This window comes from Diceros bicornis, chromosome 4 (genome assembly GCF_020826845.1).
Source record: "Diceros bicornis minor isolate mBicDic1 chromosome 4, mDicBic1.mat.cur, whole genome shotgun sequence".
In the NCBI taxonomy this organism is placed as follows: Eukaryota; Metazoa; Chordata; class Mammalia; order Perissodactyla; family Rhinocerotidae; genus Diceros; species Diceros bicornis.
Genome location: NC_080743.1, coordinates 52,203,213 through 52,217,656, shown reverse-complemented (window position 1 = coordinate 52,217,656; position 14,444 = coordinate 52,203,213). Strand labels below are relative to the sequence as shown.

The 14,444-nt window shown below is 37.3% G+C and overlaps 1 protein-coding gene across 7 annotated transcripts in view; it reads right to left on the bottom strand.

Moving 5' to 3' along the window:
• Positions 1–14,444, bottom strand: part of PDE4DIP (phosphodiesterase 4D interacting protein) — a 197,309-nt gene that overhangs the window by 64,399 nt on the left and 118,466 nt on the right. For all 7 annotated transcript variants that reach the window (XM_058538936.1, XM_058538932.1, XM_058538931.1 and 4 more), the window contains 11 exons: positions 9,344–9,475; positions 8,498–8,617; positions 8,166–8,258; positions 7,817–8,029; positions 6,782–6,940; positions 5,709–5,822; positions 5,380–5,517; positions 4,279–4,458; positions 3,164–3,358; positions 577–744; positions 335–416 (listed from right to left, as the gene is read on the bottom strand). In XM_058538936.1, coding sequence (XP_058394919.1) covers positions 335–416; positions 577–744; positions 3,164–3,358; positions 4,279–4,458; positions 5,380–5,517; positions 5,709–5,822; positions 6,782–6,940; positions 7,817–8,029; positions 8,166–8,258; positions 8,498–8,617; positions 9,344–9,475 — 1,594 coding nt within the window. The remainder of the gene's footprint in view (positions 1–334; positions 417–576; positions 745–3,163; positions 3,359–4,278; positions 4,459–5,379; positions 5,518–5,708; positions 5,823–6,781; positions 6,941–7,816; positions 8,030–8,165; positions 8,259–8,497; positions 8,618–9,343; positions 9,476–14,444) is intronic.

Sequence of the window (14,444 nt, the reverse complement as noted above, 5' to 3'; positions counted from 1 at the left end):
TTGAAAGATACCCAGGAGAAGGTGTTGGCCCCATGGTCCTGCTGTGTAGGTTTGGAAACACTACCTCCTGCATCTCTGAATCCCTGCAAAGCTATCTGAAAAAGAGAATTAAGATGCAGTTTCCCTGAGCCAAATTGCGTACTCAGAGTGATAACCTCTATTCAACTTAAGGTAAGGGCAGTTTATAGATATGTCTTCAGCCTTTCAGGGGAATTCATATTTATTTTTTCCATCAAGGTAGAAAGAGAAAGAGAGTCTTGACCAAACCTATGAACAGAGAATTACAGGAAAGAAAGACAGGAAGTTCCTTAATGAAATGAAATTTGATACTTACCTAATGAGGACCTGGGTATGCTGGTATCCCCTTTGGCAGTCAATGAAGTGCCATCATCTCTGGAGGATATATGCATTGAACCCTAAAAATTGGAAGAGTTGGGAGATTTAGGAAAATGCAGAAACCATGATCACAATGATGAGGACTCAGAATGTTCTCACACAATTTAGTATTAAAATTATCAAACTTAGACCTCAAATATGCAGTTAGCATGAATATCTACACAAGTCTATAGCTCTTACTTGATCTGTCTGCTCTCCAAGATGGGGGCTGACGGAGATAACTTCAGCAGGTTGTTTAGAGTTGAGTGCTTGGGACACCATGAAGTCTCTCCCTCCTAAATATTGACGCAGGGCCTGTAATTCTGAATTTCTTTCCATTAGGGCTTGTACCATCTTCTCTGCAGCAGCCTAGTAAGGAAATCACACACAACATTGGAAAGATACTTCAACAAAACAAAATTCATGTTCTGATGTTATTTGTTAAGAGTCAACCCTTTATGAAAAGCGAGTGGGTCCCAAAGAAATAGTTTCCTTGCCTCGTGTTTTAGGGAAAAATATAGTGGAAAGAAAGTCTGTCATAGGCAGATTATTGGAAAAACTGAATATAACACATCTATTAAAGATAAAATAATCTGAAATTGGTTCTGCTAGAACTCTATCAGGCTAAGGTGTTAAGATTCTGGTTTGAATTGTCTTTCTTTACTCTGAGATACATGTGCCTTCGGCCTGGATGTTCTTTACCCAAACATTCGTTTGATTTGCTCCTTTTAGGTCTCTGTCAAATGTTACCTTATCAGACTGGCCTTCTCTGCATATCCTATCTAAAACAGCAATCTCTCCTCTACTCGCAATTCCCTTCGTGCTAAATTTTTTTACAATGCACTTACCATTTATCTGTTTATTGTCTCTCTCTTTCTCTCCCAACAGGAAGTAAGCTTCCAAAGGGCAGGTACTAAGATGTTTTGTTAGTGCTGAATCCCAAGCACCCAGAACAGCAGCTGGCACATAGTAGGTACTTGATACATAGGCATTCAATTCATGTTTATTGAATGAATCAATTATACAGAAACACTGTTATCAGACCACATGATCAGGAGCATATGAACCTCAAAACCACCAAACCCTGTTTATTTCATTTCAAATTGTAAGACAGGTGATAGCACAATAAGGAAAAGATATAGAACATTATTTGTGACCATCACCGCATAGAAAGCCTCCATTTAACCAGAAAATCTGGAAATAATAAACTAAGACTAAAATTACTGGGGGTATAAGATGATGAATCAGAACTATATTAGCTTTATCATAGCACTGACTATCTCTGGGGAGAATTACTACTGTTTTAAATGAAAAGCTGAGCTCTTGGCATAATTTCTAAGAGAAATAAAAGAATAACCTTCCATTTTTAGTAAGTAAAATTTAGGCTCTTTAGGGATTTGGGCATAACCATCTTAAAGGTATCAGTACCTTAATTTGCCTTAATAAAAATCTCAGTGAAAATTATTATGGGAAAAAACATAACAAATAACATACAAGATATCTTGTGTCATATATATGATTTATCTGGCTTGGTATTCTTTTTCTAGTAGTGTTGTTTTTAGCAGTGCTCCTCCAAGTGTGGTCCATGAGCCAGTAGTGTCACCATCATCTGGCAGCATGTAAGAAACGCAGATGCTTGAGTCCCACCTATACTTCCTAATTTCTATCTCTGGGGGTGAGCTTGGGAATCTATGTTTTTAAAACACTATCCAGGGGATTCGTCTGAATGAAAATCCGAGAAGCAGATCTAGAAGAATACAACCATTACTCTCCTTCTTGAGTTGAAAATCTTTTGTAATTTCAGTCATTTCCTAAGTTCCATTATTTTACTACTATCAGGGTATAATATTTCTTTCTGAGGTGTAATAAGACTAATTCTTTCAAATTACAAAAGAGTTAGAAAGAAAACTCAAATGAAGGCTTATTAGCCTCTTGCCAAAGACTTAAATAATTCACAGTGATTTTGTTAGGTCTATTCTAGAAGCAATTTCTACAGCACATGACAGCATGTTTATAGCAAAATGTGTATTTACTTCTGTGGGCCTGAGAATTAGAAGAGTGGAATATCACCATTCCATAATATAAGGAAGCACTGGAGAATATTATGGTCAAATAACATAGGCAAGTTAAAAGAATCTAGTTCCCTCTAAAAATTGACAAGGGGGATTCTGATTGATCGGTCTCTGAAATGCAGCATGAGTCAACTACACCAGTCTTTAGCCTTGACGAGAAAGACACATGGAAATGAGGATAAATTAATACCTATGTACCATTATTTTGAGATTAATATACCCCATATTATTATGAGGTTATTTTCATCATGGCCTTTGAAAAAACACAATCTTTTTTTCCTCTTATGAGAACTCAGATTTTACAAGAATTAGGAGAAAATATGTGAAGTGTAAGTTTTCCCATACCTTGGCTGGAAATACAAAATATCACTCAAGTCTTGATAATTTAGAATCAAAATTAAAACACTCCAGAACGCCATATTCCTTTCTGTCAAAGTGATCAGAATATGAAGGAAAAGACAATGTACATGATGAAGTTAACAGGTGGGTACATGTATTGTTTAGGGACCCTTCTAGATGCAAAGTGTTCTAAAATTATTTCACACTTTGATGACTGATGTAAAACTGTAATCAAGTCAATAGATTAAAGGGAAAAAAACTGACAGAACGGACTGTGAAAAGACATAAACAAACACGTTAGGAGGTTCAGATGCTTCCTATTCACAGACTACAAATGCACTAAGTGATACTTCTCTGATGAGTGTGTTAGTCCTTACTTGGCTCTCCTGCTCCCTGGTGCTCATAGACTGAAGCAGGCCCTGAATCTCCAGTTCATGTTCCACCACTTGTTTGTTTCGATCACTTAGAAGGTCCTGCAGCATCCTTTCCTTTCGCTGTAGACGCTGGCACAGCTCCTCAGCTATCTCACTCTGCCCTGGTCCAAGTTTGCAGAGCAATGTTGCACTAAGATCCTAATACACAAGGGGCAGTGTAAGTTTTGGAGGCAAGAATTCCCTCTACTACATATCAAAGGGCTTATAAGAATCTATCATAGAAGAAAGGGCTGTAAGATTCTGGAGAGTGAGTATCCTGGTTTATTCATCTTTGTTTCCCCATATCTAGCACAGGCCTGGCACACAGGAGGCTGTAAATACATGCTCAATGAATGAACACTAACAATACAGAAAAATACTTATAATGGCAACGTACATATTGTTTTCTGAAATAAGTCCTTTCCCTATTTGCTCAGGGAACATAATAATTAATATTAGCTGAGGATAAACAGACACTCAGTTCATTTATCTCATTTATTTTCACTCCAGTGTAACTTCATAGGGGGAACACAATATGATAAGCTGAAAAAGAATAATGGGCACTATATTTATTAGCATGGTGAAGCAGTTCCTATTTCTACACTGAGAGGTAGTACATAGTGGTTAAAACCACAGAGTCAAACCACCTGGGTTGCACACTGGCTCTGCCACTTATTAGCTATGTTACTTTAGACAAGTTACTTCACTTCAGAAGTCTGCTTCCTTGTCTGTAAAAGAAGGATAAAAGTATGTACTTCATAGACTTGTGAGGATTCAATGAGTTAATATCCATTAAGCTCTTATAATAGTGCCTGACACAACACAAGTACCACAACTAATAAAGGTTAGCTACCATAATGTAGGTGCATTGTTTGGATCTCATTAATTCTCACATAACTTCTTTGAGAAAGATAATTGTCTCCTTGAGTTTACAGTCCCATTGAAAGCCAATGACTTGCCCAGGCACAGAATGGAATTGAAGAGTTGGGTCACTGGCCTCCCAGACCTCAAGATTTCTAATCCAAGACGGAGATTACATAATCACTAAACCACTGCCTTTAAGTTAACTAAAGTCTTGCCTCTACTTCTTTGTTCCTGTCATGCAGAGACGTCTGCAACTGCTGAATGATGCTTTCTCGTTCCTTCTGCCAATGGCTAAATTTGGTTTCCAATTCTTCTTTCAGCCACTGGAGGTTTTGACAGGTGGCAGATAACTGTTCCACTTCCAGGCCTTTGGCCCTCAGGAGACTCTCCATACTCTACATGGTCACAAAGAAAGCAACCATAAGTCAAAGGGCTGCCCCACACTCCTCAGGATAAACAAGAAACTTGATCCACCTTTAAATTAGCTCCTAAATTATCTATCAACTTTTTGCAAAAGGAGAAAACTTAGTATCTAACCTAACAATGTCATACTCATCTATTTTTTGCTTTTAGACATTCTCCTCTAGTTTGTAGAGAGATATATATAATGTACGTGATAAATGAAGTATTTTGGAGGAAGTAGGCTATGCTACAAAGGAAGTGAAGGACTTCTTAGAGAAGTAACAGATGGTTAGATATATAAGCTCTAAAATAAATATAAAAAATAGCCCACAGTAAATGTTAATAAAATAAACAAGTGTTCTGATTGTGGCTATACTGGGACATGTATAGCCATGCACCACACAATGACTTTTCAGTCAACAACAGACTGCATATACGATGGTGGTCCCATAAGATAGCCTAGGTGTGTAGTAGGCTATACCATCCAGGTTTGTGCAAGTGAACTCTGTGTTTGCACAACAATGAAATCACCTAACAACACATTTCTCAGAATGCATCCACATCAAGTGACACATGACTGTAAAATTAATTAGATAAACACAATATAATAGTTGCATACTGGCAATGCTTATGTAAAAGTATATAGATATTGACAAGGATTAGAAATAAATTAGAACTATGTACAGAAATCCGTGTTCACTGCATCCCCCTACCAACTTCACAGTAGAAGCAAAAATGTCTTACTTCCTAATCTATAACGATGGAACTAATGACTGCTATTTTGTTTGCTTTTTTATTTTTTTTCTTAGAAAGCGAATTCCCTGGTTTTCAGAAAATGATGGAAGGGGCTGATGCTTCAGGCCTAGAATCCAAGAGGGAGAGAGAAACCAAGCCATGACAGATTTTGCTCTTACCTGCATGGTAGCTTCATTAGAAGAGAGGATGCTGCGCAATCTCTCCAAGTCATGATCTCGCTCTCTCACAGCAAGATGAAGGTGACGTAGCTCTTTTTCTTTTTCTTCTAGAGTAGAAAACTTTTCATCTATAGCCCGCTGCAAGGAAAGTAAGGATCCTAAAGCTCCATAAGATTTACTATTCTGATCATCCTTATTCAATAAGATTCCAAATATCAAGGAACAGAAAAACAATTCCAAAAAGCAGCAAATTAAGTAGACACACATTTCTATAGTACCCACATGAATAAATTAATCCATAGAGTTGTGAGCAAAATTATGGCACATACCTCTAGAGCAACATCTCTATCTTGTATTCGCTGCCGAAGTTTCTCTAGCAACATTTCATTTGCTTCCAGGGTTTTGTCCGAGTTATCTCGATACTGCAGGAGCTCCCGAAATTCCTAATGAGACCAAAAAATATTTTCCTTTATTCATTTATCCTATATTAACTGAATTCCTACACTTTGTCAAGCAATTTCTTATTCAAGATAAAAACCAAAATGTGATCACTCTCAAGGGGAACACAGTTTAGTAGAGATAACAGACATATAAACTGTTAACTATTCTGCATCACATATATGTGTATGTATATATATGTATACATATATATACATACACATGTATGTATGTATGTATATATATGTATACATATACGTGTGTGTGCACGTGTGTGTAGCCAGTAATAGGGAAACTAAGGATGCATTGTCTAACTCTGCCTGAAGGTGTCGCTAAAGATCTCACAAAAGAGGTCACATTTGCTCTGAGTCTTAAAGGACTAGGAGTTTCCCAACTGAAGAAGTGGTGGAGGTATTTCTGTCAAAGAAAAAATATATGCACAATATATGTACACTGTAAAAAATTGTATGCTCAGCAAAATGTAAGGGATTCAATATGACTGAAGCTTTGAGTAGGTGGTAGAACTGATCACTCTTCTTTAGTGTTCCGTTTTTCCTTAAAACTTTCATTTTATCATCTAAATAACTCTGTGGAAATTTCATACAGATGCCTTCACCTACTAGACTGAGAGCATGGACATATCTTCTCTTTCTCTTCCCAGCACCTAGCGTAGTCTGTGACTCACAGAGGTGCTCAATAACGATTTGTTGAATATTTATTGCATAAGTCTTTCAGGTCTACATTTATTGTTTCCTACACTTGCTGGTTAGCATTTTGGTTCACGGATTGTACTTTCTATTTATTTCTATTTCTATGGAATCCTCCTGATTCTCACCTCTCAGTGTTCTACATATCATGTAACAGGCACTTAACACAGATGGACTAATATCTTGAGATATATTATGAATAGAAATTTCAGAGCTCTATGAGCCCGATTTTAGTTGAAATCACTATGTAGACTCACCTGAAGCAGCTGCTCTTTATGACTCAGACTGTGGTTTAGGTGCTGAATGTGTTGCTCCTGGGTTCGAATCTCATTGTATTTTTCAGCCTCCAGGGTATGAAGCTGTTGGCTCTTATTCTGCAATTCTCCTTGTAGCTGCTGCAAGGCTTTTCGCAATTCCTGAATTAAACAGATTCCCTTTATTAAACAATCAAAAATTTTCACATGGTCATTAGATATGGAGGCCTTAAAACTTTCAAGGCATATAGAACCAAATATGAAGTAGCAGGAAGTGCCATTCTTAAAATTACTATAGAAACATACACGAATCAAATAGGACGTAGGAAATTGTGGGAACTGTGGATGAGGATAGGACATAAATTTGATATTATAGTTCAATATTTATTTTTGGTTTAAAAATCATAGAGCTATATAACTACTAACTGGGACTCTGTCCCACTGTAAACCTGGATCCTTTACTTTACAATAAGCTCAAGCATAGGATATTTTTACCATCCTTTTAAATCTTAAAAAAAGAAATTGACAGTGTGTGCTCTAGGCTAACAAGATAAAAGAACCATCTAAGAATTATATGATTTAAAAAAAAAAAAATGCATGGCTAACTGTGCGTGGCATTCCTTTGACCTTGGTTGTTCTTTCCCACTTTTCTGTCTCGTTGACTTTTACCCATCCTTCAGGAATAACCTCAGATATCTCCTCCTTCATGAAGCTTTCCCTGACTCTCTTCCTCAGCCTCTCCTATATATTCCTATAGGACCCCCATCCTCTACACTCTTTACCACACTGAAATTCTATGTATGTGACTGTCTCTCATATAAATTGCAAGTAACTTAAGAGGAAAGAGCCTGTGATATTCACTCTTGTATTTCCAGAACACAGCCCAACATCTGGCACATGGTATGGGAGCAACAAATGTTGAACTGAATTACTTAGACTAAGCAAGTGAACTCAAGGGTTCAACACAAACTGTCCTGATAAAAAGTTATTATCAGGGCAAAGTCAGCATTTAGGGCCACAAAATGATTAATGATTTACCTGGTTATGTTTCCAAGAAGCCTCTTTTTGCTGTTCTCTCTCATGGGCTGCAGCCTCTACAAACTGCACACACCGTTTGGCATCAGCCAGTTGGCGTTCTTTTTGTCGTACCACCCTCTGGAGCTTCTGTATCTCAAGCTGGCTGCAGAATAAGGCACTCTGAAGATCAAGCAGAGCCACCTGCTGCTGAGCTGGGGAAGTACCCTCTGAGCTCTGAAAAGAGAGTAAAAATCATCATAAGGAGGGCAAGCCCCGAGCAGCTGAGAAGACTAACAAAATCAAGACTGTCACTGAGAGTGTCACATCCCCAACCAGAGTCTCGTCTCCTGTCCTATGTGACCTCACATACATGAAGTTGTCCAAGCTGGCTTTGGTGCAGCATTTCTCGAAGCTTTGCCATTGTGTCATTTTGACCTTCAATCACCTGGTACAACTCCTCAGTCTGAAAATGCGAGAGGAAGTATTAAACTTGTTAGTAAACGAAATACGAATTCCATTATCTCATCCATACAGATTTTAGTAACGGGACTATTCCAAAATACCAATTTAGATTACACTACAATTTCTCTAGGCTAAGATCTGTTAGTCTGACAAGATCTGTTTCTACAAAATATACAATACTTGTCTACTTTAATGGGACAAATTATTTCCTCACAGGTCCTTAACTGCCAAATATTTTACCTCACTTTCCCTGCTTTTCAGAGTTTCCTTGAGGCTCTGAATTGTACCATCTTGCTTCTGAGATGACTCCTGAGCAGACTTTAGTTCACAGCTCATTTCATTCAGTTTCTCTTGAAGAATCTGAATTCAGCAAAGAAAAACAGGTCAATGATTTCTTTTAACCTCAAATGCAACCATAAAGTCCTTCTTAAATCTAGGTTTAAAGGATTTCTTAAGGAATATTACCATGTTATTTTTTACCCATATATAGTAACCACTAAGGTTCTACATTAATCAGCAAGAGAAAGCAGCAGGGAATATTAAATACTTCCTTTAATGCTCAATTGCTTCAATTATCAGGCACTGTGCTTTCTCTATGATGGCAGCCGTACTGAGTACTTATCCTCATGAGTCACTGTGGATCCTTTACACAAAGGCCAAAGGAGCTTCTGCTGTCTAGTAAAGGACAATACACTACAAGGACACACCAGGCCAGAAGCTCAGCAACTCAAATTGTGGGAATTATCTTCTAAGCAGATGTTAAAATCCATGAGCTATAAAGGGGTGAGAAGTTAAGCTAAAATCAAAAGCGCAAACCTCCTCTCTCCGTACCTTACACAGTTAAAGACTGCATTCAAATTTTAATTACAGACCTAAAAGGCACCAGAAATTCTGATCTGTGCAGATGAGGCTAAAATCTTGATAAGAGATAAAAGAATCACACTCTTAATCAAATATTCCCTAGAGCTCCAGGAATACACAGTATCTACCTCCCAAGACCTATTCAGAGAGGTTAATAAACTCAGCTAGAGCCAGTCACATCCTCAGGAAACCCTGTGATCACCAAGGGCATGGTATTGATCATACCTTGTTGGTGGCCTCTGTTTGCTGGATTTTTTCCTGGAGTTCTGCCAAGTGGGAATCAGATACAGACTGTTGAGTTATTATGGTCTCATCTGAATTCTGCTTTTGTTGTTTGAGTAACTCTTCGTTCATGGGCTAGGAAGAAGCAGTAAGACAAGTTGAGTTAAATGTAGCCAACAATAAATTTTAACTTTATCTTCAAATGTCTTTGGCATCTTTTGCCAGAGACTTAGAAAATCAGAGTTATTGCATACATTATCATTACAAATTCCTGAAGACAGTCTAGTTTCTTATTAAGAGTACTGATTCACTTCCATCCTTACAATAAGCCCTAACTCTCTTCCCTACCTTTCCTCATGAACTCACACAAACACTACATATTCAGTTAAAGTAAAAAGTTCAGAATTTAAAGAGAAAAGAGGATTATAAAAAGAAAATGCTTATGATCACCAAATATACACTTTATACTATTTTCAATCAGGGAACTCAAAAGGCTGATCAAACTTATACAATCCCTAAGAGAAGAAAAGTTATATTTCAACTATCTGTTTTATAACATGCCTGTTCACATTATTGCGAAAATGGGCAGATTTTGAATATGGACTATACATGAGATAATAATAGTATTTTATCAATACTAAATTTCCTAAATTTGGTAACTCTACTGTAGTTATGTAAGAGATGTCCTTGTCTTTAGGAAATACATACTTATTTAGTGTAAAGATACACAATATCTGCAACTAATTCTCAAACGATTCAGGAAACAAAACGTGTCTATATGGACAGTGGGAGTGATAAAGCAAATGTACCAAAATATTAGCAAGTGGTGAATCTGGGCAAATATTAGCAACTGGGAAATCTGGGAGTTCTCTGCACTTCTCTTACGATGTCTCTGTGAGTTTGAAATCATTTCAAAATAAAAAGTAAAAAAAGATAAAAATAAATTTAAAAATCCATGTGATCTCAGAAGGAAATGTGTTTTATAGGAATATCAATTCACCAAAAAGATTCAGGAGAAAAAACACATATCATTTATATATGAGATGATCAATCAGACTAAGATAAACTATTGAACTGTCATTAATACTTATCATAAGCTAAGGGTACTAAAATAAAACTTTAGGAATTCACTGTGGCATTAAATTCCATCTCCTCTCTCTCTGCCCTGCACCATTCACTCCAATTAGGAAAAATATAAATCCATGCGGAAGAGAAAAAAGGTAACTGCTATTCATTTTTTCTTTGCCCTCACACTTTCAAATTCTGATTACCACCTTCCAAACAGTGGGGTTACAGCTTACCTTAAATCTCTCCCTGCCAACAACTGACAGGAGGTATAAAGATTTCGGAAAAAAAAATTTTTTTTTTTTTTTGGTGAGGAAGATTGGCCCTAAGCTAGCATTCGTTGCCAATCTTTCTCTTTTTTTAGTGAGGAAGATTAGCCCTGAGCTAACATCTGTGCCCACCATCTGACGCGACCACAGCATGGCCTGATGAGCAGTGCATAGGTTCCCGCCCAGGATCTGAACCCACGAACCCCAGGCAGCCAAAGCCGAACGCACAAACTTAACCACTACACCACAGGGCCAGCTCCCTGGAAAAAGTTTTCTTTGGTTTTTTTTTTTGTGAGGAAGATCAGCCCTGAGCTAACATCCATGCTAATCCTCCTCTTTTTGCTGAGGAAGAACAGCTCTGAGCTAACATCTATTGCCAATCCTCCTCCTTTTTTTCCCCAAGTAGATAGTTGTATGTCATAGTTGCACATCCTTCTAGCTGCTGTATGTGGGACACGGCCTCAGCATGGCCGGACAAGCGGTGCGTGGGTGCGCGCCTGGGATCCGAACCTGGGCCGCCAGTAGCGGAGCGCGAGCACTTAACCGCTAAGCACGGGGCCGGCCCGAAAAAGTTTTTTAACATCTATTAAGTACCATAATATGCAAAGCACTGTGGGAGCTGGAGTGGGGAGCTACATAATGAAGGAACAAGGAAATACACAAAATATCAGCAGTGACAAGCCCTATGCTGTAAAATAGGAAAGCATGATAAAGTGGTTAAGTTACTCTAAATTGGTTGACCGGTGGAAGGTCTCTATCAGGCAGCATTTAAATGGAGATTTGCATGACAAGGAGCCAGTCCTGCAATGATCTACAGAACAATCTAGGCAGGGGGAACAGCTAATGGAAAAGACATAGGGCGGATATGAGCCTAGGAAAGAGAAAAAGAGAACCGCCTATGTGGCCAGCATAGCATTTTCCAATACAAATATAATGTGAGCCATATATGTAATTTTAAATTTTCTAGTAACTTCATTGATTAACGTAAAAATAAATAAGTGAACTTAATTTTAATAAAATATATTATTTGATCCAATATATTATATCCAAAATATTATCATAAACATGTACTCAATATAAAAATTATTAACAAGATACTTTACAATCTTTTCATACTGAGTCTTTGCAACTAGGGGTTTATTCTACACTCACAGCACATCTCAATTCGGACTAGCCACATAAGGCTAGTGGATACCTTGCTGGGTAACATGGGGCTAGTAATATATGATGAGGTGGAAAGGAAGGCAGGGGCCAGGTCATACACAGCTTCTGTGCAGCAGGGTGAGCAAAGGTGGATTTCATTCTCATTGAAATGAGAATGGACTGCAGTGTTTTAAATAGAAAAGTAATCCAATCATATTTAAATTTTAGAAGGATCACTCTGGCTGCTCTGTGGTGAATGGATTGTTGGGCAGCACCAGCAGAAACAGGGAGACCAGCTGGGAGGCTGCTGCAGTAGAGCAGGTGAAAGATAAGAGTGGGAGTAATGGAGGGGCAGAAAAACGGATAGACTTGGATATGTTTTGAAAGTAGAGTCAACAGGGCTGGATAGCGGGAAAGAGAGAAAGAGAGAAGCAGCAGGGATAATGACTCCTAGAAAAATTGGGATATTTCTTGTTGACGGTATAAGAAGGAGCCTTGCCCTGAAGCAATGTGAATTATGTCACACTATGGGAGAGGTAACTATTTTAATAGAGATTTACAACAATTCTAACTGATAAATAAATAATTTTATCATTTATTTAATGATAAAACATTCTCTACAAAACTTAGCTTCTTACTTCCTCAGCGTACAACATCTCTCCAATAACAGCTATTATAAGATATTTTTCGAATTTAAACTATAACAAGCAGAATTAAAGAAAATAGCTTCAAGTTTAAAATGGCAAAGGAAGGTGGTCACATTTATTCACTGTAAAACAAAGAATCTTAGAGCTGTGAAGGAAACTTTATAAACTAACCATCTGGTTCAATCCCATCTTACATTTGAGGAAATGGAGATTTAGAGAAGGTAAGTCATTTGTCCAAAGTTACACAGGAAATCAGGAAAAGGATCCAATTAAACCCAAGGCACTTTAGTTGGTAATGTATCTTTCATCTCTATAAACCCACTGCCTACCAGAATGCATGGAATACTGTAGGGACCAAAAGTTTTTGTTTAATAAGTGAACAATAAAACCAAGAGCAAAAAAACAAAAACAGGCCTGTCTCCTAATTCCCTGCCCCAATGTTCTAATCTTTCAGTGGCTCTCTTAGAAATAAGACTGGATAGATAGATATTTAATCTACATACTTCAACACAACTTTAAAGCCAAAGAATGTCACAGAAAAGTTCATAATGAATCTGGATCTCATCTGCACCCATCTTGGCATGAGCAATCCTAGAAAAACCCCTAATTCTGTAAATGTAATGTTTTGACTTAAAAACTGGAAGATGTTTGTTTCTTCTTTATTCAAAATACTTCATTATTTTACATCTTAGAAAAATGTCCCTTCAGATAAGTCTGCCAAAAGAGCACTTAGCAAAGTCCTCGAGTCAACAGCTCATTATGAATTCTTGTGAAGTATCAAATATATAAACTGATCACTCCTGTGAAGATTTTGTAGAGCCTGAAATCAGTAATACTTGATTTGGTTGAATTGGTGTTAATCTCCAGACTATCAGCTACTAAAATCATGTTGTAATAATAACATTATTTTAAATTAAGTTGCTTTTGACTCAGGACAAATGCTTTCCAGCATCAGAAAAAAAGAACTGCTCCCAGGCCTTATGTTGCATAATGTGAGACCTTTAAGCTAAAAGGCAGTTATTTAGATCTTCTGGGTTAACAGCATTCCTCTTGGCACTTTCCTAGTCCTCACAATAGCAAGTCATAGATCAAACTGCTGTAATTTTCTCTCCTATTGTTAATAATAGGAGATACACAAGAACCATCAACTAGCTTAAAATTAAAGGCCTAATCTTTGACCAGCATCTAATGCCTACACTTTTCAAAGGGCCTAATCTAGGTTATGGAGCTAAACTGTGAGAGGGATGAATTTACCATAGTCACACTGGAGCAGACCCTGGCATTGCAAGGCTTGAAATAAAGATCTCCTGTTCTTTGAATTTAGATAGAAAAGGAAATTGCACATGGGCCAGAGCTGAATTGATGTTTACTAAGGGACCACACCCCTCCTATCATAGCTCTTCTAGTTCAGGGCAAGACAATAAAGAAGGAAATTACCAGATAAAATCAGGCTTCAAACCTTTCTTTAGATATCTGAACAAGCTTGGGTCTTCAGGCATAAATTCTGAATACAAATAAATCAACTTGCATAATATCATAAAATTAGTAAGCAGGAGAACTACACTGTTGCTATTTTTCTTTAATATAAGAAAGTAAGAAGGAAAGAAAGAAAAAGAAAAAAAGCAATCAGGAGGAATTCCAATGGTGATATTTAATAGTGCATACAATGTGGTAGATGGAGGATTAAACAAAGGAATCAAAATGATCTTACAGAACAATCTCGCTCTTTAGACAAGAGCTTTTCTCTGTATTTGTAGTAGAATTTAACTAAAGGAAATTTTTTTTTTCTTTCTACAAACTGAAAAGAGAACTACCAAAAATAACTTACATTTATTTCTATTCTTTCCATATTTGTTCAAAGAAATAGATAAAAACCAGTCTGCCTTTGTCCCACTTAGGTCTGGTTTTGCCATAAAGCACAACAGGTCTTAAGGAGCTTAAAAGTCAACCAGACTGAAACAATAGATCAGGGATCCAAAA